Here is a 22,639-nt window from a genome sequence, read left to right as displayed (position 1 = left end):
AGGAAAGGAAAGGAAAGGAAAGGAAAGGAAAGGAAAGGAAAGGAAAGGAAAGGAAAGGAAAGGAAAGGAAAGGGGAAGGGAAGAAGGAAAAAAGGGGGGAAAGGAAGAAAGAAGTTATATATATATTTGAGTGTCCCTTTTATGATGGCTCAAGATTACCAAAAGGGACCCTATGGTAAATTTATAAAATGACTTAACTTTGCACAAATAAGATGAACTTACGGCCTCTATACTGGCACTGTGTGTCTTTAAAGGAGGCACATGGGCCCGTGGCATCTCACAGAAGCAAACAGACACATGAGATGGAAAAGCCAGGCCTGGTCTCTGAGCCAACTGTTATTCTTTATTTCAAAGAAGCGTTTATGGATTTTAAATGTTAAAATAATTATAAAGCTCTCAAATGTGGCTTCCGTGTTTTCGAAAGGAATCAAAAAGGGGACCTTCCAGAGCCAAGTGTCTGTTGGCGACATTCCTGAGCAGGACTGTGGGGAGGAGGGAGCTACATAAAAAACTGTCCCAGAGAGAGCAGAGGAGTAGGCAGCAGGTCATGCCCGAGGGCCCGGAATTCTTCACTGCGCACAAAATGTGAATGTTCGGTACCGTGCATTTTAAGGTCATTCTTTTTTAAATCATACTCACACAGACTGGATTTATGGGATCTTCTATAGCAGTGAGTAAAATGTGTGGGTCAGATTTTAGTAAGGGATTCATGTTACACATCACCTTTCCTGTTTATGTTTCCCCAGCGTGGTGCCTCGTGATGAACAGCATCGGCAGAGTTAGGAATGTGTTCCTGAGACAAACACGGTCTGAGGCCTGGACCAGGGACCCAGAGTGACCTTGCTGATCCCCAGGGAGGATGTGGAATAAGGGGGGTTATGGGTTCCTGGAATGTCAACCCGGTCTTCACACCCTCCTACTCAGGGCGGTGGGGAGCGCAAGGAACTGAGAATTACCAATGTGATTTCTTCCTGGTGCAGCCAAAGGGGTGGGTGGTGGGGGCTGCAAATCGGAGGTTTCTAGAAGATGATAAGGGAAATCCAGTGAGTCGGGGAACATGTTGCATTGCCTTATTAAATTACGTGTGAATTTCCTATTGCCGCATAACAAATTACCACAAAAGTGGAGGCTTAAACCAACACCCATTTCTTTGCACATAGTCCTGTAGGTCAGAAGTCCAGCGTGGCGACAGGGTTTTATTACAGGAGCCTTCTGAGGCTGAAGTCAATGTGCTGGCTGTGCTTCTCTCCGGAGGCTCTGGAGAAGCTGCTTCCAAGGTCATTCTGTTGTGGGCCAACTTTGGCTCCCTCGGCTCTAGAACTTGGATCCTCAAGTCCTCACTGACTGTCAGCTGGGCCCGAGCTCGGCTCCTGGAGCCTGCCCACAGTCCTTTGTCAGGAAAGCCCAGTCCTGTTGAAGGACAAAGTCAAGCCAACTGAGAATAATCTCGCCATCTTAACGGCAATTTATTTGGGACCTTAATGACATCTGCAAAATCCCGTCAAGCAGCATCCAGATTAGTGTTTGACTGCATGCCTGGGAGAAGGTTTGTACCCCAGGGGTTGGGAGTTTTGGGGGCCATTTAGGCATTTGGACCAGGACAACTTAGTTAGGAAGCATTCCCCAGACTAGCTAAGTGACTCTTGGGGATGGTGGCACCGACCCCTAATGAATGTTTTGGAAAAATTGTGGGCAAATATTTTGTTGTTGTAATAATGAGAAGGGATAGGCCTCATGGGCAGGGCCCATTGTGAAAGGACAGCCTCACACAATGAGGAATGTGCTGCACTGTACACGGCTTCTGAGCATCCTATAGGCACTCAGGTCAATGAAAAATCTTTGTCTGATTTTCTGAACTTCTCTATATTTTTGCAGAGTTTTAAACTCATGGAGATAGAAGGGACTTTCGTGAACTTGGAGTCTATTTAATTCTTTTATTTTAAAAAAAATTAGGAAACTGAGACCCAAAATGGAAAAGGAAATTAATGTCACCAGACTCGGTAATGTCTATGTTGGGACCAGACCCAGTTCTCTTAAAGGAAAGGTCAAATCGGTGTTTATGAAACTACTTGGAAATGAAATTCACATTGTTTAACTGAAGTGTTGGGAAACATATTTTCCTAAAGAGCTGAGATAACAATTTAATATTACACAACTAATTCCACTATTTTCTAATGTTAAGATGGATTAGAGAGCAAGGTTTTACTAGGCATTGAATTGATTCTATCAAATCAGTTGTATTTGGGATAACATATCTAACTCAGCATCATCAGAGGAAGCATTCATTTAATAAACTTGTGATTTGAAATTATTACTGCTTATTTCTATCTTTATGATAAAATAGACCTGGGCAAAATTATGAATAGCTCAAGTAACTCGCAGGTTGACTTTGGTCAATCTATATCAGAACTGGTTGCTCCTTACTTCTTTTTATAGAACCTGGGCAAAATTATGAATAGCCCAATAAGCAATTCATAAGGCTGACTATGGCCAATCTATATCAGGACTGATTAGTCCAGTACAAAATACTGGGCCAATATGAAGTCCTGAATTCTACTATCACACTTCTCCATCTTGGCCAGAAAGGCCATGTTTTTCTTTCCTGGCTCAACTTTATTCAAATCTATTTAGCTACTTGCCATAAGTTTTCCTATGCTGCCACCTACTGCAGATAATGAGTACAGTTTTGAATAAAGTTTTTACCTTCTATTACTCAGTATGTTTGGATGTGAAATAGAGAATTTAGCTATTGGCCACTCAATTGGACTTAAATATCCAAATACAGGACATTTAAAAGTTGCTTCCTCTAATGACTAGAGATACCTTAATGTCAACCAAAGCAAACAATCCTATACATCTCCATTTTCAAAACGCCCCTTTTGTCCTTGGAGAATTATACTTTAATGTTTATATCATATGATTCCCTTCTTAAAACCAGTACCTACAAGAGGGTAAATACACTTCCATTGTTCATGTCTTGATGGGAAACTAATGTACCCAATCACTGCAAAAAAACAAGCCACTGGTGGACTGGGATCCGTGGATTAGGATAACTTGTAGGAAAAGTTGTTTTAGAAGTGAGACTTTATCTCAGGAAATTCGATCTAGTTTGGCAGTGAACAGAAAAGGACACTTAGTTCCTTGGAATCTAGGCTGGAGAAAAAGGAGAGAAACAGGAACGGAAGATAGGTGAAGACAAAAATAAGAACAAAGCATCATGTTCCAGGCACATCCACAAGAACTTCACAAGTATTCTCGTGTGGGTCTCACAACCCTATGAGGCAGGTACTCAACCCACTTACAGACGAGGAAATCAGGCTTTGGGGAGGTACAATGGCCAAGGCACCTACTGGTGGCACAGCCCTCGGCTCTCAACCATGGAACTATGCCACCCGGAAGGCACAGTCTTAGGAGAACATGGACAAGCAGAAGTGTCAGGAACTGGAGCCAACGCAGCAGCCTGGGTTACTATAACAGGTTTTAAGTTATATAAGTCTTAGCCAAATATGATGACATTAAAAAACAGTAAGAGCCAAAACCGGTTTGGCTCAGTGAATAGAGCGTTGGCCTGCGGACTGAAGGGTCCCAGGTTCGATTCCAGTCAAGGGCATGTACCTGGGTTGCGGGCACATCCCCAGTGGGAGATGTGCAGGAGGCAGCTGATCGATGTTTCTCTCTCATCGATGTTTCTAACTCTCTATCTATCTCCCTTCTTATCTGTAAAAAATCAATAAAATATATTTTAAAAAAAACAACAAAAAACAAAAACAGTAAGAGATAAAGCAAAACACAAACCTATAAATAAAGTAATTGATTAAAATATAAAAAATAAAATACATCTTAGCCAAGAGGGGTCTAAGTAGACTAATAACCACATATAATGTGGTGTTCTCTATGGGATTCTGGAACAGAAAGAGGATATTAGGTAAAAACTAAAGGAATATGAGTAAGAATGAACCTTAGTTAATAATAATGAATCAGTGTTAGTTCATTGATGTGACAAATGTCCTGTACTCAGGTAGGATGTTAAAGAAATGAGTAGGGAATGATGAACACTATGGGAAGCATCTGACTCCTAAGAGAGTTTGGAGACACATTAGCATCAAACCTGATTGTGCGTGAGGATCCAAGATGGCAGAGGAGTAGGTGGATGTTACACTCACCTCCTCCCAGGATCAAACTGGAATTACAAGTTGAGGTTTAGGAGAATATAAAGTTCTAACGTGGCCTTATAATGAAGGCCGTCAAAAGGCAGAACGAAGCCCAAAGACAGAAAACGAAGTTAATTCTAAGAAACTTGAAAGTAAGCTAGAATTCACCAGCAGAAGCTTCTTACAGAATTCTTAGTCCTAGGGGGGAAATTAAAGCTTTTTTAAATTATAAAAGTAATATAGCCCGGTTGGTATGGCTCAGTGGTTGAGCATTGACCTATGAACCAGGAGGTCACGGTTCAATTCCTGGTCAGGGCACATGCCTGGTTTGCAGGCTTGGTTCCCCAGTGTGGGGTGTGCAGGAGGCAGCCAAACAATGATTCTCTCTCATCATTGATGTTTCTCTCTCTCTCTTCCCCTCTGAAGTCAGTAAAAATATTTTTTTAAAGTAATATAGTAATTTTAGAAAGTTTAGGAAATGAGAATATAAAGTTAAAATCACCCATAATCTCAATACCCAGAGAGAGGAACATACCCGCGCTTTTGAGAAATTGCAAATTTCACAAGGACACACAAGCCAGGATGTTGGAAGCGGTCATTAAAGGGTGGGGCACTAAAGCTCAAACTTCACCTTAAGTCCACCTCTCCCCAGGATTAATCATTATTATGGGCTCTTAGAGCCAGGTGCTTGGATTTGAACATCAGCAACATCCCTTACCAGCCAGGTAACCTTGGGCAAGTTGCTTAAGCTTCACTGTGCTTTTGTTTTTTCATCTGTAAAATAGAGATAATGTCAATCTCATATATGACTAAGTTTAACTTAGAATATAGTGAACATTTAGCTATTGTGGCCCTGTCTTTTCTAAACACATATGTATATGCATTTTACAAAACTATCTCACTGGCTTCATGTAGGAATATTTTACCATGTTTGGGAGTCTTTAAGACAGACCAAGTGTTATACTGAACAGATATAAAACCTAAAGACTCCTCAATTAGACATTTTGGGTGTTAGTTAAAAGGGGAGGATCCTTAGTATCAGGTGGCTTTGCCCATTGAAAGCACTACAAAGTCACCTTCATCACCAAAGACTAGTTAACGTCCTAAGGAATAAGCCAACTGGACATAGATCTTTGATAAATCTTAAGATATCAATTAGGAGGGCTTGCTGGGTAAACAAGGGCCTCTAAGTTGCACAATTCTAGGGGCACTGCCTTCATATGGAATACAAGTCAATGGTATCCCCAGGGTTGTATGACTAAGGGAGAGTACAGTTTTGGGTGTGAAATAGAGAATTTAGCTGAAGCCTCAGGGAGAACAGGAAGACGTTGGTACTAGAAGAAATCTTCTATAGTACAGGCCCTTCCCAGACATCTTCATTCTGTGTTGTGTCTATTTTAACATAAAACAAGGAAGATGTGGGAGAGGATAATTCCTTTGCCCAAAGTTACTGAAGCAGAAGTGGAGGTCAAAGACAGGTTTGATAAGCCCTAAAGCTATTATATTGACTCCCAAACTAGGCTAGCTACTGTTGGAAGTCAGTCCATGGTCTAAGTTCTAGTGACTAACAGTGAGAAGGTGGGTGTATTACTTAGCCTCCACACCTATTTCCTCGGTAAAACTGACCTCCAGGGATCCGATCACCCACCTTAAAATGTGGGGCCCAAAGCTCAAACTTCACCTTTCATAACCTTCCATGGTGTGACGTGCTAAGACATACCAGAATTTGAAAGCATTTTAATAAGTATGCTTCTCACCCATGAAGTATGAAAGTATTTCAAACTAACATCACTAAATGTAGCTGCTCTCCTGAGGCCAAAAGCAATCTTTTAGCAGCTCCTGTTAGCAGAAAGGAGCCTTGTTTTGTTTCCTTTCCACAGACAATCTTCAAAGATTAGAAGTCACACATCAAGTTAGAATTGAAAATGCATTCCTCTGGTTTCAACTCTAAGCAATTAGAATTCCCTAAATCACTCTATAGTTTCCAAGTGAATAAAATTTTAATAGATACTCCCAGGAACCAACATAGTCTTCACTTAGAAGTTGGAATCACAGGTATTATTACCATGGAGTAATTAGAGCTGAAAACTTTGAGGCAGCTGAGACCCAAGTTCTCTGGCCACAAACAGGATGAGAAAGCTCTTCTGTGAAGATCACAGCAAGAGCAGGAAGCTTTGAGTTTCTTCCTCACTGTCCTTCATTCCTATAACTTGAAAGGAACTTATATTCAAGTATCAACTGTTAAAAACAAAAGTCATTTAATCTTGAATGCAAGCTGATAAATTACATATCAGTATGTCCTTATCTAGAAAATAGTAAGACTTAACCAATGGCAAAGGCATTTGTTATCTTTTTTGTTTTTTTAAAAAAAAACACCTAATTTCTAGAAAGCAAAGAATTGCTGGGGGGAAACACACACCAAAAAACCTATATTGATTGGGGTATGTCAAATAGACACAGGAAGCAACTGAAATAATTCTCAGTGGTCAAAACTGGAACGATTTGAGCAACAAACTGTAGTATTGGATTATAACCCAGGGTATAAAAGAATTATCCATGAGTTCATATTGATATAAATGATTGAATAAGTAGCAGAGAAGAGATAAATCTCCCTTGTAAAACAATTGCCAATAATTTAGAGATACTCCACCCACAAGGAGCTAGAGCAGGGGTGGGCAACCCCTGGCACGCGTGCCAAACATGGCACGCCAGTACCTTTTGCTGGAACATGAAACCCTCTCTTATAATCTTCCATTTACAATATTTTTCTTAATATCGACTTTTTTATTTTTCAGATAAATTCAGTGTAGGTGCATCTTAGATAAATAATTTTACATAACAAGTTATCTTAAAGACCATAGACATGGATTGACAAGAGAGGGGAAGAGCAATTTCTATGCCTCTGCCTTAACTCTCCCTGCCTTCCTAGATCCGACCAGTGTTTTGGTTTCATCCACATACGCCTGTGAATCTTTGTTCTCAGTGATGAATTTTGTTAAGTCTCATAATAGGAGTAGCCTGACGGATAAAAGTAGTAGCTCGTGCATATCTCTGAAGGTCACGAAATATAAACCTGATGTAAAATCTGTCATCAGTGATGCAGCAGCAAAAGTCCCACTGATAATATCAAACAGAGTCATAAAGTTTTCTGTCGGACTATCAGTGTACATGTATACATTAAAAAATAAGTGTATTTTTCATCATCATACACTGTGTTTTTGTCGCTCGAATGAATTTTATTATTTCTTCAAGGTTCTTCACATATGTACACCTTAAGAGATATCAAGTAGGCGTAACATGTTCTCAAAAAATTAGGGGTTGCACGCAGAAGAATTTTGAGACAGAGATTTTGCTGGTTTTGGCACGCACTCACAAAAAGATTGCCCACCCCTGAGCTAGAGCATAATTCAACTCCCGACTCCTAAAGTGTGGGCTGTGTAGAGTAGAGTATGAAAGGGGGTGGGAGTGGGAAAAACTTTACAGTAAGTGGAGAAACTTGACAAATGTCACCACTGCCAGGAAATCAAGTCAGTATCAGCAGTGATAAATCATATTGATAGCATGTACCCTTTATATGTGATGAAAATGGCACTTTACATCTGTGGTCTTCCTTCCCCAAAACTCATAACTTCAACCTAATTATGAGAAAAACATCAGATAATCCTAATAGAGGGACATCCTACAGAATACTTGATCAGTACTCCTCAAAATGAGTAAGGTCATCAAAAACATGGAAAGTCTGAGAGAAACCAAGATGGCGGCATAGGTAAACACCTCAAATTGCTGCCTCGCACAACCACTTCAAAAATACAACTAAAAGACAAAACGGACATCATCCAGAACAATAGGAAGGCTGGCTGAGTGGAAATTCTACAACTAGAAGGAAAGAGAAAAGCACACTGAGACTCAGAGGAGGTGCGGAAGTAAAGTGCAGAAGTACGGAGGCACACGAGGAAAGGGCTGGCAACTGATGACGGGGTTGTCTTTTTCAATCGGGAGGGAGACACACGCTCCCGACTGCTCTGAACTCCAGTACTGGGCGAGTCTCTGGGGACCCAGACTCATATGGGGAGAAACTGGACTGTCTCACAAGCTCCCGACTGCTCTGAACTCCGGTTCCGGAAATCTCTGGGGTCCCAGGGCTCATACAGGGAGAAACTGGACTGTCTGGCAGCAGGCAGAACTCGGAACTTGAGGGCGGCTTTCCCTCAGAGGTGCTGGCAGCAATTACCGGGACACTGAGACACTCGGCCCCTTAGGGCAGGGCTGAGAATCAGCCATAGCTGCTTGCTCCGCCCTGTTGATTCTGAGACCCCGCCCCATCCAGGCTGCTGCAAAGCCTTTTGCATATGAATGCCCGGGTCCTTTCCAACCTGACAACTACCTAACAAATTGCAGCTGGACCAGACAGACCCAGAACTTCAAGAGAAGGCCCAAGGCCCCACAGCAGCTTGCATTGCTTCTCAGCTGGGCCTCATCTGGGCACCCCCAAACCCCCAAAAAAGGAAGGGGAATCTGCATATCTCTTCATAGCTCCTGCTGGGTAACCTCAGGAAGAGGCTTAATTAGCACCTCCTTAGATCCAAGAGCCAGTGTACCCAGTGGTCAGAGTGGGACCACCCAGATTACAACTCCTCAGATTCATAAGGAACACACTCAGGGGGCAGACTCAGTGAGCACCAAAGCCCCACTGAAGCAAGTCTTGCCCCAGAAGGGTGTCTTCAGCACAGAAGTTCTCCCACTGCAGACACAGCTGATTCTCACTGCCAATTGGCCTGGAGGTCAATTCCTCCCAGTGACACCTAAAACAATCAAGGCATAACTACAACAAGACTGTGCACAAAGCCCACAAGGGGGTGCACCAAGAGTGTCCACCTCAGGTAACTGGGGAGGCTGAGCCACTGGGCCCTGTAGGACACCTAGCACACAAAACCACTCTACCAACACAGGGAAGCAGACAAAATGCGAAGACAAAGAAACAGGTCACAAATGACAGAAATGGAGGACAGCAAACGACTGGATATAGAGTTCAAAACCACGGTTCTAAGATTTTTCAAGAATTTTATGGAAACCGCCGATAAATGTATTGAGATCCTTAAGAAATCTAGTGAGACCCTCGATGTTGTGATAAAGGACCAACTAGAAATTAAGCATACACTGACTGAAATAAAGAATATTATACAGACTCCCAACAGCAGACCAGAGGATCGCAAGAATCAAGTCAAAGATTTGAAATACGAAGAAGCAAAAAACACCCAACCGGAAAAGCAAAATGAAAAAAGAATCCAAAAATACGAAGATAGTGTAAGGAGCCTCTGGGACAACTTCAAGCGTACCAACATCAGAATTATAGGGGTACCAGAAGAAGAGAGAGGGCAAGATATTGAAAACCTATTTGAAGAAATAATGACAGAAAACTTCCCCTACCTGGTGAAAGAAATAGACTTCCAAGTCCAGGAAGCGCAGAGAACCCCAAACAAAAGGAATCCAAAGAGGACCACACCAAGACACATCATAATTAAAATGCCAAGAGCAAAAGACAAAGAGAGAATCTTAAAAGCAGCAAGAGAAAAAAAGTCAGTTACCTACAAGGGAGTACCCATACGACTGTCAGCTGATTTCTCAACAGAAACTATGCAGGCCAGAAGGGAGTGGCAAGAAATATTCAAAGTGATGAATAGCAAGAACCTACAACCAAGATTACTTTACCCAGCAAAGCTATCATTCAGAATTGAAGGTCAGATAAGCTTCTTCACAGATAAGAAAAAGCTAAAGGAGTTCATCACCACCAAGCCAGTATTATATGAAATGCTGAAAGGTATTCTTTAAGAGGAAGAATAATAGGAGCAGGAGGAGTGGGAGGAGCAGTAGGAGCAGGAGGAGTGGGAGGAGCAGTAGGAGCAGGAGGAGTGGGAGGAGCAGGAGGAGCGGGAGGAGCAGGAGGAGCAGGAGGAGCAGTAGGAGCAGGAGGAGCAGGAGGAGCAGGAGGAGGAGGAGCAGGAGGAGGAGGAGGAGCAGGAGGAGCAGGAGGAGCGGGAGGAGGAGGGGGAGGAGGGGGGGGAGGGGGGGGGGGGGGGGGGGGGGGGGGGGGGGGGGGGGACCCGGGTGGAGGGGAGCTATGGGGGGAAAAAAGAAGAACAACTATAATAATCTGAACAATAAAGATTTATAAAAAACATGGAAAGTCTGAGAAATTATCAGCCACAGGGAGTCTAATGAGACATGAAAAAAGGATATTTTGTAAAAACTAAGAAAATCTGAATAAGCTAAGGGCTTTACTAGTCATTAGTATGATCAATATTTTCCATTATAATTACATACTTCTAATTATCACAAATGTATCACATTAACGTAAGATAACAAAGGGGAAAATGGATGAAGGGTATACAGCAGTGGTTCTCAACCTTCTGGCCCTTTAAATACAGTTCCTCATGTTGTGACCCAACCATAACATTATTTTCGTTGCTACTTCATAACTGTAATGTTGCTACTGTTATGAATCATAATGTAAATATCTGATGTGCAGGATGGTCTTAGGCGACCCCTGTGAAAGGGTTGTTCGACCGCCAAAGGGGTCGCGACCCACAGGTTAAGAACCGCTGGTATACGGGAACTGTAATATCTTAATTTTTCTGTAAATCTAAAATTGTTCTAAAATATTTTTACAATATTTCAAAGTCTGCAAGTACACACAGTAATATAAATGTATAGAAAAAACATCTAGTGACATTAAATCAGCAATCTATATATTCTATCTAATAAAAGGGTAATATGCAAATTAACCATCACTCCATCACAAAGATTGTGGCACCCATAGACACAAGATGGCGGCGCCCAGTCCCCTCAGCCCCGCTGCTGCAGTGACTGGTCCTGTCAGCCCTGCTGAGGAGGAGCGGCCACTGGCAGCTGAGCAGCGCAGCTGGATCTGCCCTCAGGTGTCCATGTGCTCTGGCCCACGAAAGGAGGGAGGGCGGGCGGATGGGCCTCTGGCCAGAGGCCAGCCAGGGTGCAGGATGCTGGTGTCATTGCAGGGCGGGCTGAGGGAACCCCCCCCCCGCCCCCACTGCACGAATTTCGTGCAGCGGGCCTCGTCTACATATATAAAAGGCTAATATGCAAAGTGTCCCCTCGGGAGTTCGCTCGCTCGCTGTGATGTGCACTGACCACCAGGGGGCGACGCAGAACGAAGGAAGGCCCCTGCTGGCAGCTGGAAGGCCTCGATCGGCCCTGATCGCCGGCCAGGCCTAGGGACCCTACCCTCTAGTATTTTTATAACTTTCTTACCTACACTGTATGAGTTACTTATATGGAAGATATGTACCTCTACTATTACTATGCAAGTAATTTCAGATATAATGAGGGGAAGGCAAAAGAGAATAAAAACCAGGTTAGGCTTCTCTCTTTTTCAGCAGAAAAGTTTTATTCCTTATAAGGACAAACAATTGAAACCACATCCAAGGCCTTTACAGACACAAACCAAAGTAGCCATTTAAAGCATTAGATATTGAGGGACGAGACATATAATAGGGGAAATGCTTCGCCATCTGAAGCTTACATCAAACTGCTCAATCGACAGCTGAACTCTGCTAGCACTTGGATGTGATCAAGAGGGAGTACAGCTACAGAACCAAAGGAGAACAGCTGTCATCTACAACACAAGCATTTTAAGACTACATTGGTAGGGCTGTATTTCGATAGTGAAGGGAAGAGGGGAGAAGAGCTAGTTCCTTCCCACAGGGCTTTAGGTGGACTTGCAGAGGGCCACGGCAGAAAAGCGGACTTCCCCTTGCTCACGCTCAGTGAATTCTCTGCAAACCTTGGCGGCATCCTGAAATGGAGAAATCTTATTAATGCACAAATAGCAACAACTCAAAATGAACCTTTCAAAGGGAAAGTACCAGGAAGGCCTATAAATGCTCAAAGTTCACCATGGTCAACTGTAAAATTCCCATTAAACTGAAAAACCCAGGCTTGCCGGGCTGGCGTGGCTCAGTGGTTGAGCGTCAACCTATGAACCAGGAGGTCACAGTTCAATTCCGGTCAGGGCACCATGCCCAGGTTGCAGGCTCAATCCCCGGTGTGGGGCGTGCAGGAGGCAGCCGATCAATGATTCTTTCTCATTGATGTTTCAATCTCTCTCTCCCTCTCCCTTCCTCTCTGAAATCAATAAAAATATATTATAAAACAAAAATAAAAAACCCAGGGCTTGAGACAAGAGAAAAAAATCAGGTGATGGGAGAGACTTGCACCACAGATCTGACTTCAGAAGCTTGGACTCCTTTGTTACTCGCACCAAATGCCCTGTTTCTCCCACCTTGTGCCTGGTTTTGACAACAAAACACAAAAGTTCTAATTCTGAAATTCCCAGAGTAAAGACAAATTTCTTCCAAGTAAACATTTCACAAAAGAGCCTTAAAAGTTTACATACCTGGTATTCCAGGCATAAACAAGTGATGTGTTACTAATTCTAAGACCTAGATCACAAAGACTGGTAACAGAAAATTGATTATTCCATTTTGCTTTACTGAGCACTCTCAATGTGAGAGTAGAAGATCCATCAGCTGCCTCTTGCACATCACCTATGGGGGATCGAGCCCACAAGGCATGTGCGCCCTGACCGGGAACTGAAATAGCAAACTTTGGGTGCACAGGACAATGCCCAGCTGAGTCACACTGGTCATGGCTCCAGATTTGTTTTTTGTTGTTTTTTCATTTAACTGTTATCTTCAAAAGTTTCCATACTGGGTATTCCAGGTATAGACAAGTGATATGTTACTTCTAAACTGAGGGCAAGACCCTCCACCAGGAAAAAGATTGCAAGCTGCTTTATTGGGACACTGTATTTTCTTTATCATAGAGGAACCAAACCCGCAATATCTCAGAAGTATGTCTGTATTACTACAGTGTTAACTAATATTAAGTGTGGGCCTCTAAAGGGAGAATAAACAATTCTCTCCAGTATATACAATGAGTTGGGACCTAAGTCATTGAAGTTTAGAATGCTTGGGTTAAGTTTATGTATTTTCTCACCGGCTTAAGTAAATTTTGTGTGTGAAGTTTGGAAATCCTAAAACATCTTTAATCATATACAACCAGCCTCACTCAAGAATTTTCACTAATTAAGATGCTAGTTTACATTCATTTACTTTTAAATGATATTCTAATTAGAACCGGTTTTATTTTTTTGAACAATAAGGTTTTACCTTCCCCCCCAACCCCATAAATTCTACTCATATAACAGTCATATGTATCTCATGAGGGGGTGCATTTCATGGTGTTAGGATAGTGTTAGCTATGAGTCAGAATGGACCTCAGAGTCATGAGCGGAAATTGTGCCTCTGTTTTTACTCTCTCCCATAAGTAAATGCTGACTCTCTCATGCAAATCTCCCCAATCTTGCTTCTCTAGGTCTAGTTCTCATTCTATTACTATTCTCATACCCCTGTAAATCCAAGATTAGCTCCCACTGATCTCAGGTGTGAATATCATCAAACTGGAGCAAGTGACCCTCCCGCCTAGAGTGGCTTCATTTGGCCCACTAGCACCTCCAAGTTGTCAGGTCTATGATGTTCCAAAGACAGGTCTATTGCTTAGAAAGGCAGTATTGTACAGTGACTAGTACAGACTCTAGAGACAGACTGTAAAGATTAGAGCCATGGCTCTGCCATTTAAGCCATTGACCTTGGGCATCACTTAACCTCTGCACCTCCGTTTCTTCATCTGTAAAATGTGGAAAATTAATACCTGCCTCCCAGTCTCCTTAGAAGGATTCCATTAAAGCTCTAAGTCAGTTAGAAGAGCACCTAGGTCAGGGGTCAGCAAACTGCAGCCTGGGCACCAAATCCAGCCTGCTGCCTGTTTTTGTGACTCAAGTTTCAGTGCAATAGCCACACACATTCATTTATCCATTGTCTATGGGCTGCTCTGGAGCTGAAACAGCAGAATTGAATATATGCAATGGGCCATATGCCACCCAAAGCTAAAACATCTTCTGTCTGAAAAAGTTTGTCAACCCCCAGTCTGCACACAGCAAGTGCTAAAAAAAAAAAACACAAAAAACCTAGCTGTATTACAAATGCAGTCGTAATAGAAATGCAGTAGCATTTTTATTTAATCACAATCAAATAATTTCCCTTATAACAGCAAACTGATTCAACTGTGGAGACTCTTAGTTCTGTGGTCACTTTTTCGGGGATGGTTACACTATGATCCTGGATCTTAAAGTTCTTATCAGGCATGTTTTGAATCTACTTCTCTCATGCTATTAACAGCGGACCAAGTGGGAAGAAAATGCTCCTGAAATTAACTGCCTAACCAGAATCCATAATACACTACCTACAAAACTGACCCAAATCCAGCAGCCCGGAACGGATGAGGAAAGGCTCAGGTTGCTGTTCCACGAGTCGTTAGCTATGATGTAATCTGACAAGAGGACAATGGTCACCTTAATCCCACAAAGAGGCAGAGCCCTGGCTTTCAGGCTACTTCTCACTGTGGGCTAGAGACGGCACACGACACAGATTAGTCAGGGCTGCTCTGAAGGATCCTGGTTAAAACCACTTGCTGTACAATAAGGTAGGGAGGATTACTAAAATGATCTCTAAGCCCCAAAGAATGCTATTAACTCAAGTGATTGCTGCTGGCTGTATTGAAAAAGTGTTAGCACTTTAGAACAGACAGTTGGCTAAAGAGACGTGGGCCTCACTGGGGATGGATTCCAAAGCTCACCTGCAGCAGCGAGTCCTCTGCACTGGTGCCGTGGTTCACCGGAAAAGGCATTCGTCCATCTACAACGAAGAAGCCAGGCGTGTCAATTTTCTATGCACATTTTCTGGCTACTGGGCTTGTCCAGCCTAAAGGGAGGTTTTAGATTCTTCCAAATACCATTGCCACTCCCACAAAGGAAGCCTAGTTATAAAGCAACATGCTGGCAATGAGGTTCAAGTGCTCGTAGATAATCCATCCCAGGCAATTCTCACCTACAAGTAACAAGATCATAGCCCAATCCAGTCACCCTAGCTGAAGGACTTGTGCCCCATCTCCTGGGAAGGACCCCAGAGCAAAAGGCAGGTTCAAGCTCTAAAGTGCAGGAAGGTGGAGGCAGGCAGGGCCCCTTGAGATCTGCCCCTCAATGATCTACTCAGAGGCAGTGTCTGGACTTGAGACCACACAGCTTTCTCCATTCATACAAAGAGGACGACTTTTACCAGAGGGATGATCTTACTTGTTGCCATATACCAGTGAACAGACATTACCCCAACATGTACAAATCCATTTACACTAACAAGGTCATATTTAGGCATTTATCTTTTCCCCAAAGTATTCCGTCTGAAAAGGATGATGCCAGAGATCCTATGCTGACAGTGCTGCAGTGGAAAAGTGAGGAGAAAAAACTGAACTCTCGCCTCCACTGGTGCTGGACTGGTCTCGTTACTGGTCTGACTAAAGCCATCATTTGGCAGGTGAGTTGCCCAAAGGGAAGGACTGGGCAGCACAAAGGGTTAATGAGAATACCATTGTTCTTGGCTTCATAAACAATGATATACTAAAGTGCTATAAAGTTACATGTCAATACTGTAAAAGGAAATAAGTATGAAAGAATGAAACTGTATTAAATTCCAAAAATGGAGTGTAACGTACCAAGTTCATAGAGGTGGCCATCCACGTTGTTAAACAGAATAAAATGAAAGTTCACTTTGTCATCTACCTGAAGAGAGCCAAGAAATTTTTTTGAAAATGAGTATTTTATCAAGCAGAACATAATTTCTTAAAAATAAATATAATGTAGCCCTAGCCGATTTGGGCCAGTGGATAGAGCATCGGCCTGAGGACTGAAGGGTCCCAGGTTCGATTCCAGTCAAGGGCACGGACCTTGGTTGCAGGCTCCACCTGGCCCTAGTTGGGGCTCATACAAGAGGCAACCAATTGCTGTGTTTCTCTCACATCGATATTTCTCTGTCTTTCCCTCTCTCTAAAAATAAATGGGAAAGTATCCTCGGGTGAGGATTAAAAAAAAAACTTAAAAAATGTAATATGTAATAAATAAGTATAACACGCTTGAACCATCTGCTCGTGTATGAATGTATATATATATATTTTTCTAATTTTAATGTTTTTTATTGATTTCAGGGAGGAAAGGAGAGGGAGAGATAGAAACATTAATGATGAGAGAGAATCATTGATCAACTGCCTCCTGCACTCCCCTACTGGGAATCGAGCCCGCAACCCAGGCATGTGCCCTGACCAGGAATCAAGCCCTGACCTCCTGGTTTATAGGTCAACGCTCAAACACTGAGCCACAGAGGCCAGGCTTGCTTGTGTATTTTTAAAGTTATTATAGGTAACATTTATGTATTTCCTAAATATTAGGCTCTTATCTAAGTGCAGTAAAGTAGATAGACTGTAGTTCTCAGAACTGACTTGCTTTTTACTGAAGAGAAAATTCAGGCTTACGGGATAAGTATCTCATCCAAGGTCAAGACGAGAAAGTGGCAGAGCAAACTATCATCACAGAGGCAGTGTAGCTGCCTTAAACCTAATTTAACATTTGACTAGAAGGCTCTGTGCAGATTAATGGTACATAAACCTTCTGGAAATTGTCAGTCCTTGTTTGTGGATCTTACTATACCCAACAGCTGTGAGAATAATATCTGAAGTGCTCAATTACTAGGTGGGGTGTTACTCATTCGGATGTAAATACTGTCAGCCTGCATTTACTCAAGGTAATGCCAACCGCCAATTAGATTTCTGAGAGCCATTTCTTATAAACAGGTCTGGTCAAAGCATTGTGCCAGTAGGATTTTTCGGTGTTAACTGGTCTTGGGTGGAAAACAACATTTGCTGTGTCCCAGTAAGAAGTCACGACACATATTTTAGGGAAAACACAGGTGGCACCTGGGCAGCCTGGCTCTGATTTGTATTTGCACTTACCCGACACTGGCCTTCCTGGGCCACAGCGTCATGGGCTGTCTGAATGGCCTGCAGACAAAGAGAGAACCCTTAGCACAAAACCTTCCAGCGTTACTGAAAAAGTGATGCTCTGGAAGTTCTCTTCCTACCTCATTCTTTTCAAAGCATTTTGCTCTGTCTTCGGGGGACAACTTCTCCGTTTCAGAAAGAAACTGTTTCAGGACTGACCCATCCTCTTTAAAAAAAGAATACAAATATTAGTATAGATAAAATAATGCAAATGGGTGCACATTTATTGGTGATTTAAGCTATTGCAGCCAGTCATGTTTAGCGACCTGAATTTTTACTGTGGCCTCCAAGGATGTGATGGGTTGTACCGTCTGCCCCAGACTCTTTCCCACCACTCCCCCGTCACTGCATTCGGCCTGAGAACTCTCCATTCCTCATGTGCCAAGCTTTCCTCTGCTCCCCAACTCCCTTCACCTCCCATCTCATATTTATCTGCCAATCTCTTATCATCACTTTGTTACAGCACTTATCCATTGGTAACACATATCAGTGAGCTTTTTAGTGCCATAAAATGAAACTGTCTTATCTACTGCTGTATCTACAGCCCCTGGCAATGCACAATTAATGTGAACTGCATACATGATGTAACAATGACAATCTAATCTAATAAACCAGTTCTCAACCAAGATTTTTCTTTCAGGGTAGAAAATGCAAGATTAGTAATACAGTTATCCAGGATAGACATTAACCTAAGGGTCTTAAATAGAAATGTAAAAAACCAAATAGTCCGGCCTACAGGGAGCTGACTACTGATGACTAACGTAAGTGTTTTGTCTGTGCTCAGTGTGGATAAGTCTAGGAGACACTGACTACCCAGCCAGATCAAGAAAAACTTCAAATTTCAAAAAGACCTCAACTTGAACTTTCAGCTCTAAACTTTAAAAAAGTAAACGTATTAAATTGGTACTATTCAAAATTTGGAAGTGATAGGAATCCTCTTAACTTTATGAGGAGGGCTGTGATTCAGATTAAGCCTTTAGCACCACCATGACCATGGTTACAAAAAATTACGGTGTTTGCTAATCTCAAGAACACAGCAGTCTAAATAAAGTGAGACCCACTGCAGAAGAAGTAGAAAGGATCAAGCTGCAACTGTCTAATACAGCTCGATCAAGTTAATATTTATAAAAGCAACTTCTAGAAGATCTGGATGTTTACGGCCAGGCAGGTGATTTTTTTTTTAATATATTTTATTGATTTTTTACAGAGAGGAAGGGAGAAGGATAGAGAGTTAGAAACATCGATGAGAGAGAAACATCGATCAGCTGCCTCCTGCACACTCCCCAGTGGGTATGTGCCCGACCGGAATCGAACCTGGGACCCTTGAGTCCACAGGCCGATGCTCTATCCACTGAGCCAAACCGGTTAGGGCCAGGCAGGTGATTTTTTAATTTTAACTGCAAAAGTTATTAGTATTATAGTCTTGGCCACACTTTCCTTGAAAAAGAAGTATTTGACCTGCTCTAAGCAACAGTGTGGACTATTTGAAATTATTCCGTTCTTAACCACCCACCTGCTGTCAAAATCAGATTGCTATCTATTTTTGTAAATAAAGTTCTGCTGGAACACAGCCACATCCATTGGTTCACCTCGTGTCGATGGCTGATTTTTGCACAACGAGGGCAGAGACCATAGGGCCCTCAAGCCTGGAAGATTTACTCTCAGGCCTTTTAAGAAAGTTTGCTGACTCTTGGCCTAAATCAGACATAATAACCTTGTGTTTTAACACATTCTAGTGCTACTAATTGTGCCTCTGACAAGCTTTAGGGCTGAGCCCCACTCATTTCTTCTACATCCTCCACAGCATCCGTGGAAGGTGAGCTAAAGCCCCTGACCTGACTTTGTTCACAGCTGAATCCTTTCAAAGGTGCGGCCTGCTGCTGTGCCTCTGCAGGAACCATCACCCAACTGCTCTAAGCCAGCGGTCGCCAACCTTTCAGACCTCACGGACCACCAGTGGTCCACTGGTTGGTGACCGCTGCTCTAAGCTGTTTTGGTTCTCTCCTGTTGCTTATGAAACACGATACCATTAAAGACAGGTCCTAACTGTTAATGTTTCAGCGCTTAACATCTCTAATTCTCCAGAATCACTGAGACGTAAACACAGGGGAATTACAATAATAATTGGCCCTCAAGTGTTCTTTATCCTTCACCTGACACTCATCCAAGCTTTGTACAAATGAAGAGCATACGCAGAGCAACGGTACAAAACTAAATCGCTCCCTTTTCCTCTCCAGGTGGAAGAAGCCCAACTGTGCTTCTTAGAAAATGTGTTTCCTTCCCTTGAAAGAGAGAAACAAGAATTCACCCACAGATTATATCTGGATAAGTAGGTTTCAAAAATGTTGAAGGCAATGTATTTGCTGAATAGACCATTGGGGATTCTGGAGTGAAGATTGACGGTTAACTAGAGGTCAACTAGCGGATGACTGGCCTCAACACTCACACTTACCAAATTCCAGTTTGTCTTGGTTATTGGCCACTGCATGTATAAGTCCAATGGTGCCACAGGAGTTCCCAATGGTCTGCTTCATAAAGTACACTTTAGGGCTGACTTCTTGTCCCTTAAGTTCTTCAATCTGTTTTTTCCTGAAGTTCTCATGCTGTGAATGTAAAAAACATGCTAATATCTCAAAATGAAAATGCAAAGAACAGATGGTAGCACAGTAAGTTCTACCACCTAAATGGAAACAACAAATAGGATGTGTGACCAGGAGCCTTGGTTCTACATGCCAGCCAAGACCAAGGGCAGAGACCATATGGCCCTCAAGCCTGAAAGATTTACTCTCAGGCCTTTTAAGAAAGTTTGCTGACTCTTGGCGCCAAGGTAATGGCCTGCCTGTCCCTCACACCCACACCAGCCCGTGGCGTTGAGAGGTTCTGAGACTCCACCCTGATGCTGCAGTGCAGTAATGGCCTTGGATATTGCCCAAGGCTTGTCTAGACACCACTGCAGCCTTTTAGCTGGAAATGGATGATGTCATGAAGTTAAAAAACAGACAAGTTCATTATATAAAATAGAAATGTAAAGAGCCAAAGAGTTTTCTTCCTTTAACACCAACCATGACTATATTTCACATAGGCATCCCAATCAAGCTTTGGTTAATTTAACAGCCAAGAGTAGCAGCCAGTTTATAGCCCACTATTCTTTAACATTCTACTTCTGTTCTATCCACGTATACCTCTCTTTAAAAACAAAACAAGCCTTAACTTAGAGGCACAATTTAAAGAATTTTATGACTCCCTCTCCCTTTTTTTTTTTATGAAGGAAAAACAACTGGCTTAGGGTGCTGGCTGTGATTGCACAGAAACTCCTCCTCATCCTACAAAAGGAAGATGTGACACTTGTTTTTCCTTGCCAGCTATACAGTTTGTGGACAGATGAGCAATGGGAGGTGAGGAAGAGGGTACAGATCAGTAAATCAATGAGACTAGTTTTTCCCAAAGCATCCATTAGCTCTTTGTACAGTCACTCAGTGGGCTTGTCTGAACCTTTCACTGACACGTTTTAAAGACCTTACAGGTATGACTTCTCAGGTAAAAGCAGAGTGCTAATGCGACAGAAGCAATGCTCCCCAAAACCAGTGTAATTCAGACAAAATATTTCCAATTCTAGTAGCCTTCCCTTACTGTACATGGAACTGAAGTCCAGGCCTTATCCGTGGCACCCTCAGAGGAATATGATCTGTTGTCCCACAAAATCAACTTAACTCCAACTAGTAGGAAGTTCTAGCATCATGGATCTACTAAATCCTTAAATTGACTTACTCATTGACTATTAAGGCTTTTCACTTTTCTAGGTTAATTAAACATTTTAAAATGGGATAGCACCATCCTTTAGGGTTGTCTGAGCTCTTGCGTGGATACACATTGAAATAGTCATTATCACTTCACATTAATATTTTAGAGTGGTCCATTTAGGATTTAATAATATTCTCTTAGACAACATTAAATGCTTTTTAAATTAACCTTGTTTGGAAGTCAAGCTACAGAACCTCAACTTTTCTTTGCATTTGCTTTAGTGTTTAGCCCAGTAGGTGTTTTGTATCGCAGAACAGGTGCTCAGTAAATCTGACGGACTGAACTGGAGCTAAAAAAAACCCCTCATTATTGAGCTCTTTCAAACATAAAATGTTCAAATCACAGTGTGCTCTAACAAGAACCACTTGATCCGGCAAAAGGAGATAGGTGGGCTTTTGAAAGACAAACATGCTGCGCCACTGCCTCCCAGAGGCCTGGCGTGTGAGAGCCACTCAAAACCTCCGAGTCATCATGGTTCCTCTAGCAAGAAAGCTGTGAGGGGCTCAAATAAGACAGGAGGTTGCATTTCATTGGCCAACAGAGACGTTAATTAGACGTGCAATTTTTGGCAGTTCTGTTTTTACCTAAGTAAAAGCGTTGGCAATAAAAAAACATGTCCCTGGGATTATCCTAACAGTTTTAATAAGGGTGTTTAACCCATTTATAGGAGGAACGCCTGGAACTTCCCATAGGACTTAATTTATGCAGAGGAGGCTTCTGGTGCTTGAACTCACTCTGTGTTTGGAATGAAGCCCCAAATGCGAATGCCTCAAGTTTTGTTACAGGAAATGTTCAACCACTCCCAAATCAGGGGTCAAGTGACAGCAATAGGAGATAGACAATACCATGCTGATTAGTGGAATTCCATACATCGCAAGACAACAATTATCCCAGCTACCTTTTTTATATCTGATGCTCAGTCTTTGAGGTACATATATCCATGCACACTTGTAGGAAGAAGACCATCTAAAGGGAAATGAAAAGGTATTTCCAAGACTGCTCTAATGCCCACCTATTTCATTTACCCACAAGGTCAGAGAGGAAAGAGGATTAAGAGAGGTGGAAGGAGGTTCCCATACAGGAACCATATACAAGTGATTAAGCTTTTTTCAAAAGCACACTGGTGAGGCTAAAACCCAAGTGGGCATGCTGTAGAAGGTGGAAGAGTGGGAAGAATTCCCGGAGACCACGGGGGACACAGGCAGTGGAAGTGGAGAATTAAAGAACCTATTGTTTTCATGTGCTTTAGGCAAGCCCATCCCCCTCCATTTACTAGCAAGGTGACAGCCTTTTAAAGGGAAACAACCAGCAGGCCTTGGCATGGAAGGTTCAGAAAAGCCTAGGTTCAAAGGACTTATGAGTAGGATGAATTACTTCCCCGAGGGATAATAATTTGAAATTACTTCTCTTCCAAATGTGAGGCAATGGTGGATGGGTGAAGAAGAGCAATAAGCTCTATTACAATAGGAGCCCCAAAGAGTAGGTACCAAGGGTGTGGGCTCCTCCCTCCACCCATCCCCCCAGGGAGAAGGCAGTTTTGCCAGGTGTGGGCGCTCGGGACGGGTGGGAAGAGGAGCCTGGAGTCTCTAGACTATCCTCAAAGCCGCCTTCTGGTTTGGGAGAGGCGAGGCGCGCACCTCGGGCCCCACGCCCTACCTGGGCGGTGAGTGGGAACAGCAGCAGCAGCGCGCAGGCGGGCGCCGGCACCG

At 42.8% G+C, this 22,639-nt stretch overlaps 1 protein-coding gene across 1 annotated transcript; it reads right to left on the bottom strand.

Annotated features, from left to right (window-relative positions):
• Positions 1-11,539: 11,539 nt before the first annotated feature.
• On the bottom strand, positions 11,540-22,637 carry UCHL1 (ubiquitin carboxyl-terminal esterase L1 (ubiquitin thiolesterase); the record flags this gene model as incomplete). Its single annotated transcript, XM_014548666.1, has 7 exons — positions 11,540-11,979; positions 14,880-14,938; positions 15,792-15,858; positions 17,082-17,129; positions 17,210-17,295; positions 19,582-19,732; positions 22,587-22,637. Coding segments are annotated over 7 exons (549 nt in total), but the record flags the coding sequence as incomplete, so codon positions are not given.
• Between the last annotated feature and the right edge of the window lie 2 nt (positions 22,638-22,639).

Source organism: Myotis brandtii, unplaced genomic scaffold, assembly GCF_000412655.1.
Source record: "Myotis brandtii unplaced genomic scaffold, ASM41265v1 scaffold520, whole genome shotgun sequence".
NCBI classification, from domain to species: Eukaryota; Metazoa; Chordata; class Mammalia; order Chiroptera; family Vespertilionidae; genus Myotis; species Myotis brandtii.
The sequence above is the reverse complement of the archived record's forward strand: the minus strand, read 5'-3'. Positions and strand labels throughout refer to the sequence as shown.